Source organism: Amia ocellicauda, chromosome 5, assembly GCF_036373705.1.
Source record: "Amia ocellicauda isolate fAmiCal2 chromosome 5, fAmiCal2.hap1, whole genome shotgun sequence".
Classification (NCBI taxonomy): domain Eukaryota; kingdom Metazoa; phylum Chordata; class Actinopteri; order Amiiformes; family Amiidae; genus Amia; species Amia ocellicauda.
Window position 1 is genome coordinate 4795262 of NC_089854.1, and position 15929 is coordinate 4811190.

A 15929-nucleotide genomic window follows, 5' to 3' on the forward strand; every position below is an offset into this window, starting at 1 on the left:
GTCACAAATAACCCCATTTTCTATCCCACTTATTTCCTCACCTCTTGTTCTGACATCTCTCAATTGCCAGAGATTGTGGGTTTTATTTCTGATTTTCAATTCTCTAAAAGGCAACAAATAAACAAACTGCCCTCTGCGGTCTGCACACCAAAGTGTATTAAATCTGTTGACTGTCTGCAAGATAAATATATAAATAAGTGAGTTGTTTAGATTTAAAATGACACCTGAAAAGCACACAGCTGCCTGGCTTGTGTGCTTCCAGCAGCACGATGTCTTGAAATGCGTCTTTGTTCCAGGGGTGCAATATGAATGAGATTTGACAGCAGCTGTTCTGCGTTCGATCTCTGTAACCGGGGTATAAAGTCTGAATTGTGAAATCAAACAAACTAACACACACCTTGGTCCGTTGGTTCCTCTGTGCTGATCAGTTGAATATCTCTACTTTGTGTTTAGTAGGAAATTGGGGCATTGTTATTTTTTTTATAGGAAATAAAACATGTTGAAATGTTAATCTCAGAAATAATGTTCTGAAACTGAACTGATTTTGTGTTAGTGACAACCAGAAAGACACTATAAATGTCTGTTTACTTGGGACTCTAACCCTCACCCTATTCCAACCTAAAAATGTTACCCTCGCTCGATACCCACACTAATTTGTAATGCAAAAAAGTTGCTATCTTCATCGTAAACCATAATTAAAACAAAAACATCACACTTTAGTAGATTCTAACGAAATTGAAGTTTACTCAAACCTCGAGACCCTAACCCTAAATCACTAAACCTAGTCTGAACCCTAAAGTTAGAGTTAGTGTAAAAGGTACTTTAACTAGGTAACCCCTATCTCCAGAAACTACCTTTCCCAATAGTGATGCACATTCTTTCTGCCTCTTATTGGACGAGTCGAGGTTTTATATTATAGCACTGTAATGGGATCCGTTCGCCCGGCTTCTGCTCTCTCTCCAAAGACGGGGAACATTTCCAGTGGCGGGAGATAAGGAGTTAAGTGAAATGCAGTGAAAGCGATGCCAAATACAGCACATCTGCTCCAGGATGACAAAATACTCTTGAGTAGGAACCGTGTAGTAGAACTAAGAAGTTCTTACAACATTTATTCAGACTAGAGGCATCGTTTTGCTCCACGGGGAGATCTGCCCACCTCATCCTCTCACTGTGGGGCAGGCACTCTGAACCCACTTCGCCCACAGTGGCACAAATACCGACTCAAACGGGGAAGACATCGGGGCTCCTGTGGGAGTTTATTTTGATTACAAAGTACAGCATTGAAGCAAACGGCCTGGAGGAAAAATGTACCACTGCTTGTAAAAAAAATACATTAAGAAAGGATGATTTATGTATTTATTTATCGAGGGGAGGGGTATTTTAAATAGGCAACCATCTGGAACGGTGTGAGAACTTCTGACGATAAACAAACAAGAGCGCAGCACAGGAATGGTTAAACAGGGTGGAAGTTATGACCCGACAGCTGGGAGTTTGTGGTCAGCCCAGGACACCTGGCTTGGTGGGAGGTGGGGGTGGGGGGTGATGGCTGGGGGCCACGTTCATAAAATGCCACACTAACATCAACACCTGTTTCTGTTTTTGACAAGCGGACAATAATGTCGCTCGACGTTCTCACCAGCGTGCTAGTTTTGGAGTATATGTATTTGTTCATTTATAGAGAACAGTTAAGCATGCCCCAGTGTGTGTGGGAAGAGGCAGTGCGGAGTTGCTAGGATTCAAGGTTGTGGTGGGGGAAGGGTGCTGTGTGCTGTGCTGACAACTTTCAACCCTGTGCACATGCAAAGCCTGGCGGTGTTCATTACTCCACACAGAAACACCAGCTTGGCAGTCTCTGTGGGGAGCAGCAAAAAGTTACAGGGGAAGGATCGCCCGGGCAGGAGACTACTTGTGTCCTTCACTGTGTTGTGTTTGTGGAATGAAGCCCTTTAGGTTTAGTCAATTCAAAACACTACATTTGAAAAAGTGGAGATTCTGTTAAAAGACAGGACAGTGTAATACGACCACTCTGGGGGGGGGGGGGGGGGGTTTGCATAACAAAAAACGAAAACTGTCCTCTTTGTTGACGGTCAAGGAGACCAGATTAGTGCTGACACTTGAAAAGTAATAGTATACCTTCCAGATAAATACAGTCCCACACACACGACGGGTGAGTTATTTTGCATGCACACTTGGCTCGGATGACACTGGCAGAGGCTGGTTTAACTGGTTTATTGCCCCCTCCCCCCAGTATCGTAGAAAGACGGGCAACAGTATGCAGGGGCAGTTGTGGTTGCATGGAAACCGCTCCTGACATGTTCATTATATGTCCATGCAGGCGGGGGCAGCAGCAGCAGGATCATAATGAGACACTAAACTAAGCCACTCCGACAGTGTCCATCATGCAGCGCCACGGCCGTGTGCCTGCCCCCCGGCCCCGCTGCACGGCTGCTGCAGGAGCACAGTAACAGCGGCGCGGCGGAGCTGCGGGCGGCCGAGGCGCACGACTGTCCCACACTCGCAGCGCGGGGTTTCCATGTGTCACAGCCAGCGCACTGGCGTCTCCGCGAAGGGGCGGTCCTAGCCGCCTTGATTGAAAGCGCCGCTTTCCCATAGCCAGCGCTGGGGGGAAAAAATCCCTTCGTAGCCCGAGCGGGGTATCTACCTTGTCGCGGTCCGCACGCAGCAGCCTGAGCGCCACGGATGTCCGCGCCGCTGTGACTCGCAGGGAAAACGGTTCCTCCGGGCGCGATGGAGGGCTGAGGCTCGGGAGAGGACGACTTCACGCCGAAATTTGCCGGCTTTCACGGCCGAAGAGCAGACCGAGCGACGGCGCCGCTCCCCCGGTTGGCTGTAACCGCTCTCGGCGCCGCGTTGCCTTTTGGGAGGCCAGGTAAAGGTTTGCGGCGGGGCTGTGTGGCCGGTGGGGCTTTAATCTGGCACGGAGGGCTTTTATTTCACCCGGGCAGTAATGGAGACTCTAGTACCCCCCCAGTGCGGGAAACACGGGCGGTGCAGCGGAGCGGGGCCGAGCTGTGCGGGGAGACCGAGGGGGCTGTGTAGGGGATGAATCGCGCTTATTGCCCGCCGTGCTGTGTGCGGGCGCCGGCTCGGCGTCGTGCTGCAGGAGGGGGATGTTTGGGTCGGGGGCTACGGTTTAACGGGTAAGATGGCCGCCATCTTCTCCTCTCCTGGAAATAAGCTCCGGCAACCAAACTATGCCGCCCGGGCCCGCCCCCTCGCCGGGCGCTGATTGGCTGCGGCGGAGGCCCGGTGCCACGCGCGCCGGCGCTGATTGGCTGCGGCGCGGCTCAGTCATGTGCGCTGGGGTTCGGCTGCGCCGTCGCTCTCGGTCGGGATGAATTCCAGAATCATCTCCCGGAGCGCGAGCAGCACGGCGGCGCCGAGGGGCAGTGGGACCGGGACCGGGACCGGGACCGGGACCGGCGGCTCTCCTGGCCCGCAGCCGTGTCGTGTCGACAGGCGGCCGGGTTGTGGCCTCTGGTGGTGTTTGCAGGCAGATGAGGCTGATATCTTCAGCCCCGCCCCCTCCAGCGAAAATAAAAACATGTCATTTCTGCGAGTTGGCCGCGATGAGCGCCTCGGGGGGGAGACTGAGAGCTGCAGGCCCGACCCCCTGACCCAGTGATGGCCTCAGGTGGTCTCTGCAGCTCGGGCACTGGGGCCTGCACTGGGGCCTGCACCGGCGCTGCTGTCGCTCACCGGGACGAGCTAGCGGGCGTTCATTGGCATGGGGCTGCTGCTGCTGCTGCTGTTTTGCACATCGGGGAGGGGGGTCGTGCACAGGGTTTTTGTCTGGTGTGGAAATGCTCCCGCGGCCAGTCCGGGGGCTGTGCACGGAGGGGGGGCTGTGGCGTGTCGGGTGGCCCACGGGCAGGTGAGGGAGAGCTGGTTTGGGGGTGAGGGGGGCGGTGTGAGCCGCCAGGCAGCTGTGCGGGCCGAGATCACTTCCGCCCTGAGACGTCATCGCGCAGGCGCAGCCAGGCGGGGGTTTAAAGGGCCAGACCGCGCCAGCCTGTGGGGATGCATCATGCTTTTACTCCGGGCCATGTTAATACAATATTTTAATGCATTTCTACAATTAGAATATGGTAATCACCTATGTATCATATAATAATAATAATACATAAGTGGTAGTAGTAGTGCTATAGTAGTTAAGAGTAGTAGTATATATTACAGATCCTGCAAGAGAACAATAATAATACATTAGTGGTAGTAGTACTGTAGTAGTATACAGCTCTGGAAACAATTAAGTTCAGAAATTAATGTTAAGTGGTCTTTTAATTTTTTCCATAGCTGTATATCTATCTAGTATAAAACTATAGTAGTTAAGAGTAGTAGTATATATTACAGCTCTTGCAAGAGAACCAGACTATGTTTTCCTCAGATGCAGGCAAATTGTAATCATAAGCTGCCAATTGGGGTTTATGTGATAGTTTCAAGTGTATCTTTGTTTGATATCTCGAAAAATAAAGCCGGTGTGGGGCTTCTTTAATTTTTCTACTTAAAAAAACCTATTCCTCTCAGTTAAAGCCATATCGTATTAGCAAGGGATGATGGTTGTGTGTATACTGTCACACTATGCCTTGCTTGACTATTACCAGGACTCTGAAACAAACCGTTCAGTCGTGCTCCCTGGGCTAGGAATTGGGCATTGCCCTGCAAACGCAAAGATGGTTGTAACTAATGAGTTTCTGTCTGTAGTCCTTAAGCATGCAATCCTTCTGGTACCCCCCCCTCAAAACACACACACACACACACACACACACACACACACACACCACAACAGGAATCTAGGCCAGCTGAAGAGTGTAATTGCTGCCTTACTGCAACTTAACCCCCTTATTACTGGCCCTCATGGAGCTGATGTTGCATCATAAATGTATAGTGTGTGTTGACAGGGCCGCCAGCTCTCCAGCTGCACTGTTGTTCCTCTGAGCCCTTGATTTTTTTTGCCGTACATTCACGGGTATCATTTCGGAGGAATCTGCTCCTCCTTGCTCCTCTCCCCATCGCCTCTGTGCCGGCGGCCAGTATAAACCTGCAGGCTGTAGCATGGACATCTTGCGCAAGGACGGCTCCCGTGTACAATGTTCCTGTTGTGACATCTTGAATTTCCCATTATTTAGGATCAAATCATGGTTGCCTAGAAGTTAAGCTTTGTTTTTTTCTTCCTCCCCAAAGTTCTCAAGCCACTAACTCGGTCTAATCAGCAGAGTAAATTGAATAACTTCAAATGCTGCTCCCCGGGCCCCCCAGTGATTTATGGGCTTTAAAGTGCGCAGATCCTTGAAATCGCCAGCTATCAAAGGCCATTGGAAAGCCTTAAACGTGTAACAGTCTGAAATTATCAGATTAAATGAGAGCTTGAGTTGGAACGGAGACCAGGAGGCCCTGAACTAACGTTTACATTGTGGCCAGCAGGCATAGGGACAGAACTCTCCCTGAAAACGGCAATATGACCCCATGGGCTTTTGTTTTCTGTCTTTTGTCATGCGAGGCCTTTGAAGTGTCTGACTGTCACACTGCTGCAAATCTCACACGGGCTCTTCTGTTCTACAATTAATCCAGCAGAACTAGCGGGGGTTCAGTCTGCATAGAGTCAATTTGTTGGAAAGGCAATCGTGAGTAAAGGAAAACAAACGCAGCTCTTCTGTGAGATGCAAGGCATGTAGAATTATTCTTTCCCACGTGGCGTTTGTTGTACATGTTCGTCAAGTTTGAAGGACAAAAAAATCATTTTTCAACCAAACATACAATCGTGGATACGTTTTGTCGAATGTATTTCCTTATAACAGCCATCTTCTGGCACAGTAGTCAACTGTGACACCGGTTTGCAAACCACTGGACTATTTGGCACCTCCCTGTAACCGCCAACAGAGCCCCCTCCCACATGAGAAGAGCAGCTAAGATATAGATATAATATGCATGTGGAAAAAGCCGCAATGCAACATGCAGAAGCTGCCAGAACCGTAGGATTGGGGAGCTTGACCTTGTAGACGCTCATACAGGAGTCTTTTGGGAAGTACAGATATTTTCCCCAATACGGAGGTCTGTAGCTGTGGTGCTCGAGAGCCATAGTCCTGCAGCTCTTAATTGACATTTTTAAATAGTCAGTGAAATACATTCTGACTGACACTCCTTACGCAGAGTATTGATCCAGCTGTGGCGATCGGTTTTCTGGTGGCCTGAAGAACAGACGTTGTTTTGTTTTTTCATAAACGTACAGTTAGTGGGTTCCCAACACTAGGGTTCGAGAAGGTTGTTCTGACTGATCGATAGACATGCAGAGCAGATATTTTAGTTATGCTTGTGAATGGAGCTGGCAGACTTTCCACAGCACTTGAAAAAGTGAGGTGTGTTTCTCCTGCTTTTTCAGCTAAACAACAAACACTGTTGTGTCAGGGAAATGCTAACCCGGTGTTTGAATCTGTCTCCCTCCGTCTCTCCCTGTCTCCCTCGCAGCAGGATCAGGGTCGTGTGGGGCGCAGATGAGGAAGCCGCGGAGGAGGGGGCGCCAGGCTGGTGGGGTGAGGGTGGGGGCAGGAGCGGCAGCGGCGGCAGGTAGAGGGGGCGGAGCCGCGGTGGGCCAACGCTCGCCCTCGCCCTACAGCCTGAAGGTGTCCCCGGCACGCGAGACGCTGACCTACGCCCAGGCGCAGAAGATGGTGGAGGTGGACCTGGAGGGGCGGCTGCACCGCATCAGCATCTTTGACCCGCTGACTGTCATCACGGAGGACGAGATGACGGCCCAGGACATCGCCGAGTGCAACAGCAACAAGGAGAACAGTGAGCAGCCCCTGTTCCCCAGCGCCAAACCCAGCCGCAAGCCGCCCGCCACCAAGGGCAAGAAGAAGGACGCGGCCAAGCATTGCTCCTCCTCCTCCTCTTCCTCCTCCTCCTCCTCTTGCTCACACACGGCAGGCGGCCAGCACAACCAGCACCCCCCCCACCACCACCACCAGCACTCCAACGCCCACCACCCGCACCATGCGCTGCCCAAGCCCACCTTCCGCGTGCTGGACTGCTTCACGCCGGCCGAGGCGCCGCCGCTGCCCACCGCCTACTACCGCTACATGGAGAAGTCGGCGGAGGAGCTGGATGCTGAGGGTGAGTACGACATGGACGAGGAGGACTTCGCCTGGCTGGAGATGGTCAACGAGAAGCGCGTGTCAGACGGCCAGACCTCGGTGTCCCCGGACGCTTTCGAGCTGCTGATGGACCGGCTGGAGAAGGAGTCCTTCCTAGAGAGCCGCAGCCAGGGCCCCTCGCAGTCGGCCATCGATGAGGACGCCTTCTGCTGCGTCTGCCTGGACGACGAGTGCCTCAACAGCAATGTCATCCTGTTCTGCGACATCTGCAATCTGGCCGTGCACCAGGAGTGCTACGGCGTGCCCTACATCCCCGAGGGCCAGTGGCTGTGCCGCTGCTGCCTGCAGTCACCCGCCCGGCCCGTGGACTGCATGCTGTGCCCCAACAAGGGCGGCGCTTTCAAACAGACCAGCGACGGGCACTGGGCGCACGTGGTCTGTGCCATCTGGATCCCGGAGGTGTGCTTCGCCAACACGGTGTTCCTGGAGCCGGTGGAGGGTGTGGAGAACATCCCTCCGGCCCGGTGGAAGCTCACCTGCTACATCTGCAAGCAGAAGGGCCGTGGCGCCTCCATCCAGTGCCACAAAGCCAACTGCTACACGGCCTTCCACGTGACCTGCGCCCAGCGCGCTGGCCTGTTCATGAAGATCGACCCGGTGCGCGAGACCAACGTCAACGGCACCACCTTCTCCGTGAAGAAGACGGCCTTCTGTGAGGCGCACTCACCCCCCGGCACCGTGCGGAAGGGCGGGCGGCCTGGGGGGGTGTGTGGCAGCGGCTCCTCACACAGCCACGGGGAGGAGGAGGAGGAGGACGAGGACGAGGAGGAGGAAGAGCAGCGGCAGGGGGCGGCCGGGGAGAGGGGCCGGGACAGGGGCAGGGGCAAGCACAAGCGTGGCGCCAAGAAGGGCTCCAAGCTGAAGAGGAAGGTGAGGAAGGGCATGGAGGCGGCGGCCCGGCGTGCGGCCGTGCCCATGGTCCTGGTGCCGCAGATCCCCTCGCACAGGTAGGCGTCGCTCGGCCCTCTCTCTTTCAGAAACGCCTTCCTCTCTCCTTTAGGCAGCGTTACGCTCATCCACACCCTCCCCCGCCATCAGGCTGCAATTAGCACTGATGCACAATGTCTTGCATGTTATTTTTGGAGCGCGAATCCGTGATCTCCTCCCCCAGCAGAGAGGGATTGTTAGTAAGCGATCGTGTCTGTATTAACAGGGCGAGAGAAGCGACTATTTGTGTGGCAGCGCCCAGTGCACAACTCAGTGACACAGAAGTTGATGATTTGAAAAGACGGTGATGTGGGCGACTGTGTTGATGTCCTCTCCTCTCCTCTCGCAGGCTGAATAAGATCTGTATCGGCGTTCCCGTGCAGCGCAAGAACCAGTTCATGCAGCGGCTGCACAACTACTGGCTGCTGAAGCGCCAGTCGAGGAACGGGGTCCCGCTGATCCGCCGGCTGCACTCGCACCTGCAGTCCCAGAGGAGCGCCGGGCAGGTCAGACACCGGGGGGCTGGGGGCGGGGGCTCGTGGCCGGGGACGGGCACACAAGTGTACACGTTACCTGCAGTGTGTTACCGAGGGGAGCTGGCCTCTGCAGGGAGTGGGCGGGGCTGCGGTGGTGATGATGGCGAGGGTTAACGCAGGTTTTCCGGTGTGGTTTCTTTCAGGCGGAACCGGACGAGAAGGTGAGCGCCGTGAAGGAGGAGCTGAAGTACTGGCAGAAGCTGCGGCACGACCTGGAGAGGGCCCGGCTGCTGGTGGAGCTGATCCGCAAGAGGGAGCGGCTGAAGAGGGAGCAGGTACCGAGAGGGGGTTTTGTGTGGGGAGAGAGAGGGGAGTGGTGGCAGTAATGTAGGGAGGAGAGGATGAATTAAATTAAGGGAGAGAAAGAAAAGGAGAGGGAGACTGAGAGAGACAGAGGGAGGGGGAGAGTGAGAGAGACGGAGAAGGAGAGGGACAGGGAGAGAGATGGATGGGGAGAGGGAAACCGAGAGAGAGGGGGACGGAGAGAGGGAGGGAGAGGGAGGGAGAGTGAGAGACGGAGAAGGAGATGGACAAGGAGAGATGGGGAGAGGGAAAGCGAGAGGGGGACGGGGAGGGGGAGAGGGAAAGCGAGAGCTAGAGAGATGGGGAGGGAGAGAGAGAGGGACAGGGAAAGCGAGAGGGACGGGGACGGGGAGAGCGCGCATCAGTATCAGTTCAGTGGTTATTTGTGAAAACCCCACCCACACGAGCATTGAAGGAGTCTCCCTGGGAGAGCGGGAGTGAGCTACCCTGTGACGGATGAGTGGACTGAGGGAGGGGGCACAGCCCTGTCTTTGAGGAGGAGGGAGGTGTGTCTGTGTCTGTGCTGGCTGCCGATGCCACGGTCTCAATTTCCGGTCCCCCCCGGTGCACAGGAGCTCACCGGTTTAAAATTCCTGTAGCTCACGATGAGAGAGAAATGCCAAAATGCGGGACGGGGCCCCAGCCAAATTATTGTTGTGCCTCCGCTCTGCCAGCACCGTGTGGGGATAACAGACTTCAGAGACGGGCGCTGGCGTAGCGGCCTGGGGGTTTATAGGCCTTGGGCTAAAATAAAAAACAAAAATGCCCCGAAATGTAATCACTGTGTGTCTAATTAGTTTTTAATGGGAAGCACAAAATGAAAGTTCCTCTCCATGCCGCTTTGCTTTTAGGCAAGTATTTACTTTGAAACCTGTGAAAACTGCATCACAAAGAAACGGCACAAAGCAGTTTCTATATTTAAAACAGATGGCTGATTCGGTTAACCTAATCATCTTTATATGAGAGCGCATTCTGTGGCCCCTTGGCTAGTGTATCTTCTTAAAATTCGAACCTAAAGATGTGCAAGCGGCGCAGTAATTGAAACCGGATTTCCCCACAGCCGTGTATCGATTCGCGGGGGCTGTAGTGTCGAGCCTGATTTGGATTCATGATCTCTGGAGCGCACTTGAGGAAAGTGGAAGACGGAAGCAGATTTTTATTTCTATTGTCTTGAGAGCGTTGCGGTGCAGGAGAGACGCGCTGCTTTACGAGACCAGTTGTTGCCTTTAATAATACGCCGTCTTTGATTTCAGGAGCCAAGGAGTGTCTCTCGATACCTGGTGATTCATATCTGCACCTAGATTGCTTATCCGTTAACGGCTCACAATAACTGAAAATTTCCAATTAAGAAATTATAGTTCAATTAAGTTTACAGTGAAGTAATTTAGAGCTTAGTGGGAAAACCAGGGCCGGAGAATTCCTGCCATGAGAAACATATTAGGAGTATCGGTCTCCCTCAAGCCTCACTGTGTCCTTTGTCTGCTTCCCTCCCCTCCATCTCTCTCTCTCTCTCTCTCTCTCTCTCTCCCCCCTCTCTCTCTCCAGGTGAAGGTGCACCAGGCGGCCATGGAGCTGCAGCTCACTCCATTTCTGGTCCTCCTGCGCTCCACGTTGGACCAGCTCCAGGAGAAGGACGCCGCCCAGATTTTCGCAGAGCCCGTCAACCTCAGAGAGGTCAGAGGTCACCGTCTGGACTGTCCCTGTCCCCCTCCACTATGACTGCTCTTCTCTGTGGTGCCTCTTACACCCCCTCCGCTTCAATCCTCCTCTTCCTCTCACACCCCCTTCCATCTCCTCTCTCTCTCTCTCCATCCCTCTCGCCCGCTCTCTTACTGTCCCTCTTCTTCTCTCCCCCATCTCGTCCCGCCGTCCCTCTCTCACATGCTGTGTCTCTGTGTTTCCCCCTCCCCCGCCCCCCACTCCCTGCCCCACAAACCCCACCCCCGTCCCCGCAGGTCCCTGACTATCTGGAGTTCATCTCCCAGCCCATGGACTTCTCCACCATGCGCACCAAGCTGGAGGCCCACGGCTACCGCACACTGGCCGACTTCGAGGCCGACTTCAACCTCATGGTGGGCAACTGCCTGAAGTATAACGCCAAAGACACCGTGTTCCACCGTGCCGCCGTGCGCCTGCGGGACCTGGGCGGCGCCATCCTGCGGCACACGCAGCGCCAGGCCCAGAGCATCGGCTTCGACTGCGAGACTGGCATGCACCTCCCGGACTCGCCCAAGGGCCAGGACTATTACCGCTGCTCCTGGGAGGACGGTGAGTAAAGCTCTCTACGTCCACACCCGCGTTGTGACCGCAAAGGAGGTGGAAACGGGCTGAGAATGATCAGTCCAGATCTCGGGCAGAGTGAGAAGCAGACGCGCTCTGGTCTGGAGGAGAGGATGTGAACAACACAGCTGTGGATTTAATTATGTGTGTATTATATGATGGTTCAAAGCTGCTTTGGTTTTGGTTTTCTGCTCTGTTGTGACGCTCTGCTGTGTCTCTGTCACAGTGGACAACATCCTGGCCCCAGAGAACCGTGTGCACCTCTCTGCGGAGGACCAGCTGAAGGAGCTGCTGGACAAGCTGGACATGGTGTCCAGCATGCGCTCCAGCGGGGCCCGGACCCGGCGCGTCCGCCTGCTGCGCCGCGAGATCAACAGCATCCGCTACCGGGTGGGCCAGCAGCAGCGGCACCTGCTCAACGGGGAGCACGGCAAGGGGCCCCCCGCCGGCCCTGAGGACAGCCCCGCCGCACCGGGGGAGCCCGCCACGCCGCCCGCCACGCCGGAGAAAGGTAGCGCCCGTCTCGCGCCGCGTGATCAGAGTCAGGGCTGCGTGCGCGTTGCGGAAATTCACTTTCTGTTTTTCCCCTCCCTTCCAGACACCGCCAAGTCCACCCCTCCCCCAACCCTGGAGCCCACCGGCCCCGCCCCCTCCCCGACGGACGGCGACACCCCCCAGGACCCCCCCACGCTGCGGCCGGTGGGCGGGGAGCCGCGGACCCCCGGCCGGCCGCACAAGCGCTTGAAGTCGGACAGCGAGGCGACCGGCGCTCGGAGGCCGGGGGCAGGCGGCCCCGGGAGTCCGGGGGGCGTCCAGCGGCTGCTGAGCGATGGGGGGCTGAACGGGCTCTCGCCGGGGGCGGCCCCTGAGACCCCCAGCCCCTCGGCCCCCGGCGTGGGCCGCCGCACCTCCGTCCTCTTCAAGAAAGCCAAGAATGGCGCCAAGATCCACAAGGGAGCCGACAGCCCCCTGCGGAACGGCGGGGAGGAGACGCACAGCACCCCCCTCTCTCCTCCTCCTCCTCCTCCTCCCATCCCCGCCCCTACCGTGCCCTCGCCCCCCCGTGCCTCGCCGGACCGCCCCCCCCGCCGACGGAGACACAGCGTCAGCTCGGACAGCGAGGGGGAGAAATCTCCGCCCCCTGTCACTGAAGCAGGTGAGGACTTTGACCGGGCCGTGTCCCGGTCCTGCCCCCGCTGGCCTCTGCGCCTCCGAGGGGGGTCACAGATAAGAGCAACCTGGGACTCCAGACTTGCGTGGCTTGTAACGTGGGGTCTCTTGGTGTATGATGGAGGTCGCTGCTCTGTTATCCGTGTGGAAAGGTCTCGACTCGTGTCGCTAAGCTGTTTCAGCAGTCCGCAGCAGATCTTGAACTTTAAACCGGCACAGATTCGAAACTCCAGGTATTTGTCCCTTTGATCCAAGATATTTTAAATGTTTAGTTCAGTCTGTATTGGCTCCTCTGTGGTGAATCGGGCTGCAGTCAGATTGTTGTCCACCAGAGGCCACTGCTCTCCCGGCCCCCAGCGGGACCTCTCGGTGTCGGGCTGATACAGCGATGCTACGCGTCGTGGGGTGGGACGGTCGGCCATGACGGGCCCGTGGGCGTCGGGCGGTCCGCTGTGTGTGTTGAGCGTCAATGACGTTGGCCGTGTCTCCTTGCTCCCCCAACAGGGCTGACGAACGGCTTCGGGAAACACGCGGAGAGCGGCTCGGATTCAGAGTGCGGCTCCCCCCCGGCTGGAGCCACGCCCTTCGTCAAGGACGTGTGAGTGGACGGGTCTCCAGTTTGACCAGGATTGGCTTCAAAATCTCTGTCCAAAGAACCTGCCGGCAGGAGAAGTAACATTCTCTCTCTCCCCCTCCCTGGCAGCTGCATGTCTCCACCCAAACGCAGCCGTGGAAAGCCAGCACTGTCCCGGGTCCCCTTCCTGGACGGCGTGAACGGGGACACGGAGTACGACGGCTCAGGTGAGTTGTTCTAGTGCGCCGCTGTCTGCCAGTCCCGGCCCTCGTCCCGGCCGTGTCTGTCAGCCTCCCGCATCGTCCTGCGGTGACGGTGGCGGTGTCCGTCTCGCCCGCAGGCAGGAGCATCCTGATGTCGTATGAGAACAGCGCTGACCTGGAGCCGCTGGACCTGGTGTGGGCGAAGTGCCGGGGATACCCCTCCTACCCGGCGCTGGTGAGTGGGCCGCTCGGCCTCGGTGCGCGCTCCGGCCGCCGATCCCGGTCCAGGTGTGGTTTGTCACCCATAAAAACGCCCCCCGTGTGTGTGTCTGTCCAGATCATTGACCCGGACATGCCAAGGGAAGGCCTGCTGCACAACGGCGTCCCAATCCCCGTCCCGCCCCTCGACGTCCTGCGGCTGGGCGCCCAGAGGCAGGATGAGGCCGGCGAGAAGCTCTTCCTCGTCCTCTTCTTCGACAACAAGAGGACATGGTAAATGCATACTCTCTCTGTCCCCTTTTCTGTTCTTTCTGTCCTCTCCGTCATCTCTCTGCCCTCTCTCTTCTGTTATCTCTGTTCTCTCTGTCCCCTCTCTTCTGTTCTCTTGTCCTCTGTCTTCTCCTCTCCTCTCTGTTATCTCTGTACCCTCTCTCCTGTTCTGTCTTCTGTTATCTCTGTCCACTCTCTCTGTCCCCTCTTCTGTTCTGTTCTCTCCTCTCTGTCCCCTCTCTTCTGTTCTGTTCTCTCTCCTCTATCCGTCCTCTCTGTCCTGGGACTCAGCCGGCTGTGTGTTTGTCTCCGGGCGCAGGCAGTGGCTCCCGCGCGACAAGGTGCTGCCCTTGGGGGTGGATGACACGGTGGACAAGCTGCGCATGATGGAGGGGCGGAAGACGAGCATCCGCAAGTCCGTCCAGGTGGCCTACGACCGCGCCATGATCCACCTCAGCCGGGTGAGGGGAGACCACGGCTTCGTCACCTCCAACTACCTGTAGACAGGCCGGGGGAGGGAGAGGGACGGACACACCGTGGATTCATCCTTCAACCTCACAATGGAGGAAGAGAGGGAGAGAAAGAGAGGGAAGAGAGACTGCTACCTACAGATTATGGGAGAAAGGAGGCCACTGGGTGAGAGGCGGAGCGACGGAAAGACCCCCTTCTCTCCGGGGGTCCGCAGAGTCCCCGCTCCCCGAGAGGCACCGGGGTGTCCGGCCAACAACCAAAACTCCAGACGAAAGAAACCGTTTCACAAAGGCGATGACAACAGAAATCCACGATCGTTTTTTTTTCTCTCGTTTGTTTTCCCAGATTCATTTTTTTTTTTTTTCATATTTATAAAAAAAAAGAAGAAAAAAAAGTTATAAAAACAGAAAGGATCACTGCCATTTTCGTACGATAGCTTTTTACTTTTTAATACTTTACAAAACCACTTCTTGTACATTGGAAACGCACACACGCATATATCTATATTTCCTCTGTGGAGGAATATATATATCGATGTATATCATACTCTTCTATGATTTCGTTTTATTTGTTTGCATTTGTATTGAATTAACCGAGGGCACTACGGGGAAGAAAAATGATGTAAATACTTGTAAATTACCGTTATAAATTATTGGCCGGCTTCAAAGTTCATTTAGCTTCTCTGTGGTGTTAATGGTTATATATACATATATATATATATATATAAATATATATATTTTCTTTTTTTTTTTTTTAATACACAAAATGTAATTTATTTAAGGAAAGCAAAAAAAATATTGTTTGACAATTGAAAGTAAATAGATCAGTAATTTAACATGAAATAAAAAGATAAATAAAAAGAACAGTGGACTTTGTGACCCATGTATAACGTTGTAATAATATCGAGATTTTAAAACACTTTTACTACATTTTATGATTTTCTTTGTATTGTCCCCGAGGTGTTGCCCTAGGGCCGGAGTATTGCTGTAAGTCCGCTGCTGAAGCACAGAATGTTGTATTTATTGTAGAAAGTGTTTATTTGCTTTCTAGATCTGTTTATAAGATGCCTCTGAGAGAGATTCTACGCTTGTACAAATTGCAGATTTTACCCACTATAACCTGACTGTCTGAATCTATATTTTCTCTCTTGAGAAATAAATGTTCTAATCTAAGTCCTTGATCATCGATATTCATTCATTGAGTCGTGGCGTTGCGGGGTCGCCGGGTCTGGCCGAGCCGTGGCCTCCCGTCTCGTTCACAGCCTCGTACGGGTGTGAGATAGATCTGGATTTGTGTGTTACGGTCTGCACGGCGGCCAGACCGAGGAACCGCCGCGGTGCCGGGAAGACGAGTCAGACGTGCCGGGTATTTCGGCGCAGTTCGTTTTCTTGTGATGTCTCTGAAGCGCCCACGGCACGACGTCGTCCCGTTCTCAGTGGAGACGTGTCCATTTCCCAGGCCCGCCTTCCGGAGGGCTCGACCTCGCGCCCAGAGAGGGTTACCCGCCGACTCCGTTGCTGCCACGGACTGGTACTGCCATCCTGATTGATAGAGGCCGTCGCTCGCCAGCCGAGAGGGAACCTCTGATATTTGAGCTTTTACCACAGAAACGTAAATCCAGAGGTTCTCTGCCATCTTGGTTGGCTGACGGAGCATCTGCAGTCAAGCCGAATTCTTCCCAGATTTGGTTTTATTTGTTCGGTTGACAGTTTTATGCACTCAAATCATAACTGCATTGTAAACCCAAAAAGATAAAAAACAACAGGGAGACGCATCCTTAGTGTTGGCACACATCTGTATACACCTG

At 54.6% G+C, this 15929-nt stretch overlaps 1 protein-coding gene across 1 annotated transcript; it reads left to right on the top strand.

Moving 5' to 3' along the window:
* The first annotated feature begins 2198 nt into the window (after positions 1–2198).
* On the top strand, positions 2199–15294 carry brpf3b (bromodomain and PHD finger containing, 3b). The gene is made up of 13 exons (XM_066703406.1): positions 2199–2890; positions 6484–8116; positions 8446–8602; positions 8776–8907; positions 10481–10609; positions 10891–11203; positions 11442–11726; positions 11814–12371; positions 12890–12983; positions 13089–13186; positions 13300–13397; positions 13500–13654; positions 13971–15294. The coding sequence occupies exons 2-13, from the start codon at positions 6510–6512 to the stop codon at positions 14152–14154; spliced, it is 3810 nt and encodes a 1269-aa protein (XP_066559503.1). The 5' UTR covers positions 2199–2890; positions 6484–6509; the 3' UTR covers positions 14155–15294.
* The last annotated feature ends 635 nt before the right edge of the window (positions 15295–15929 follow it).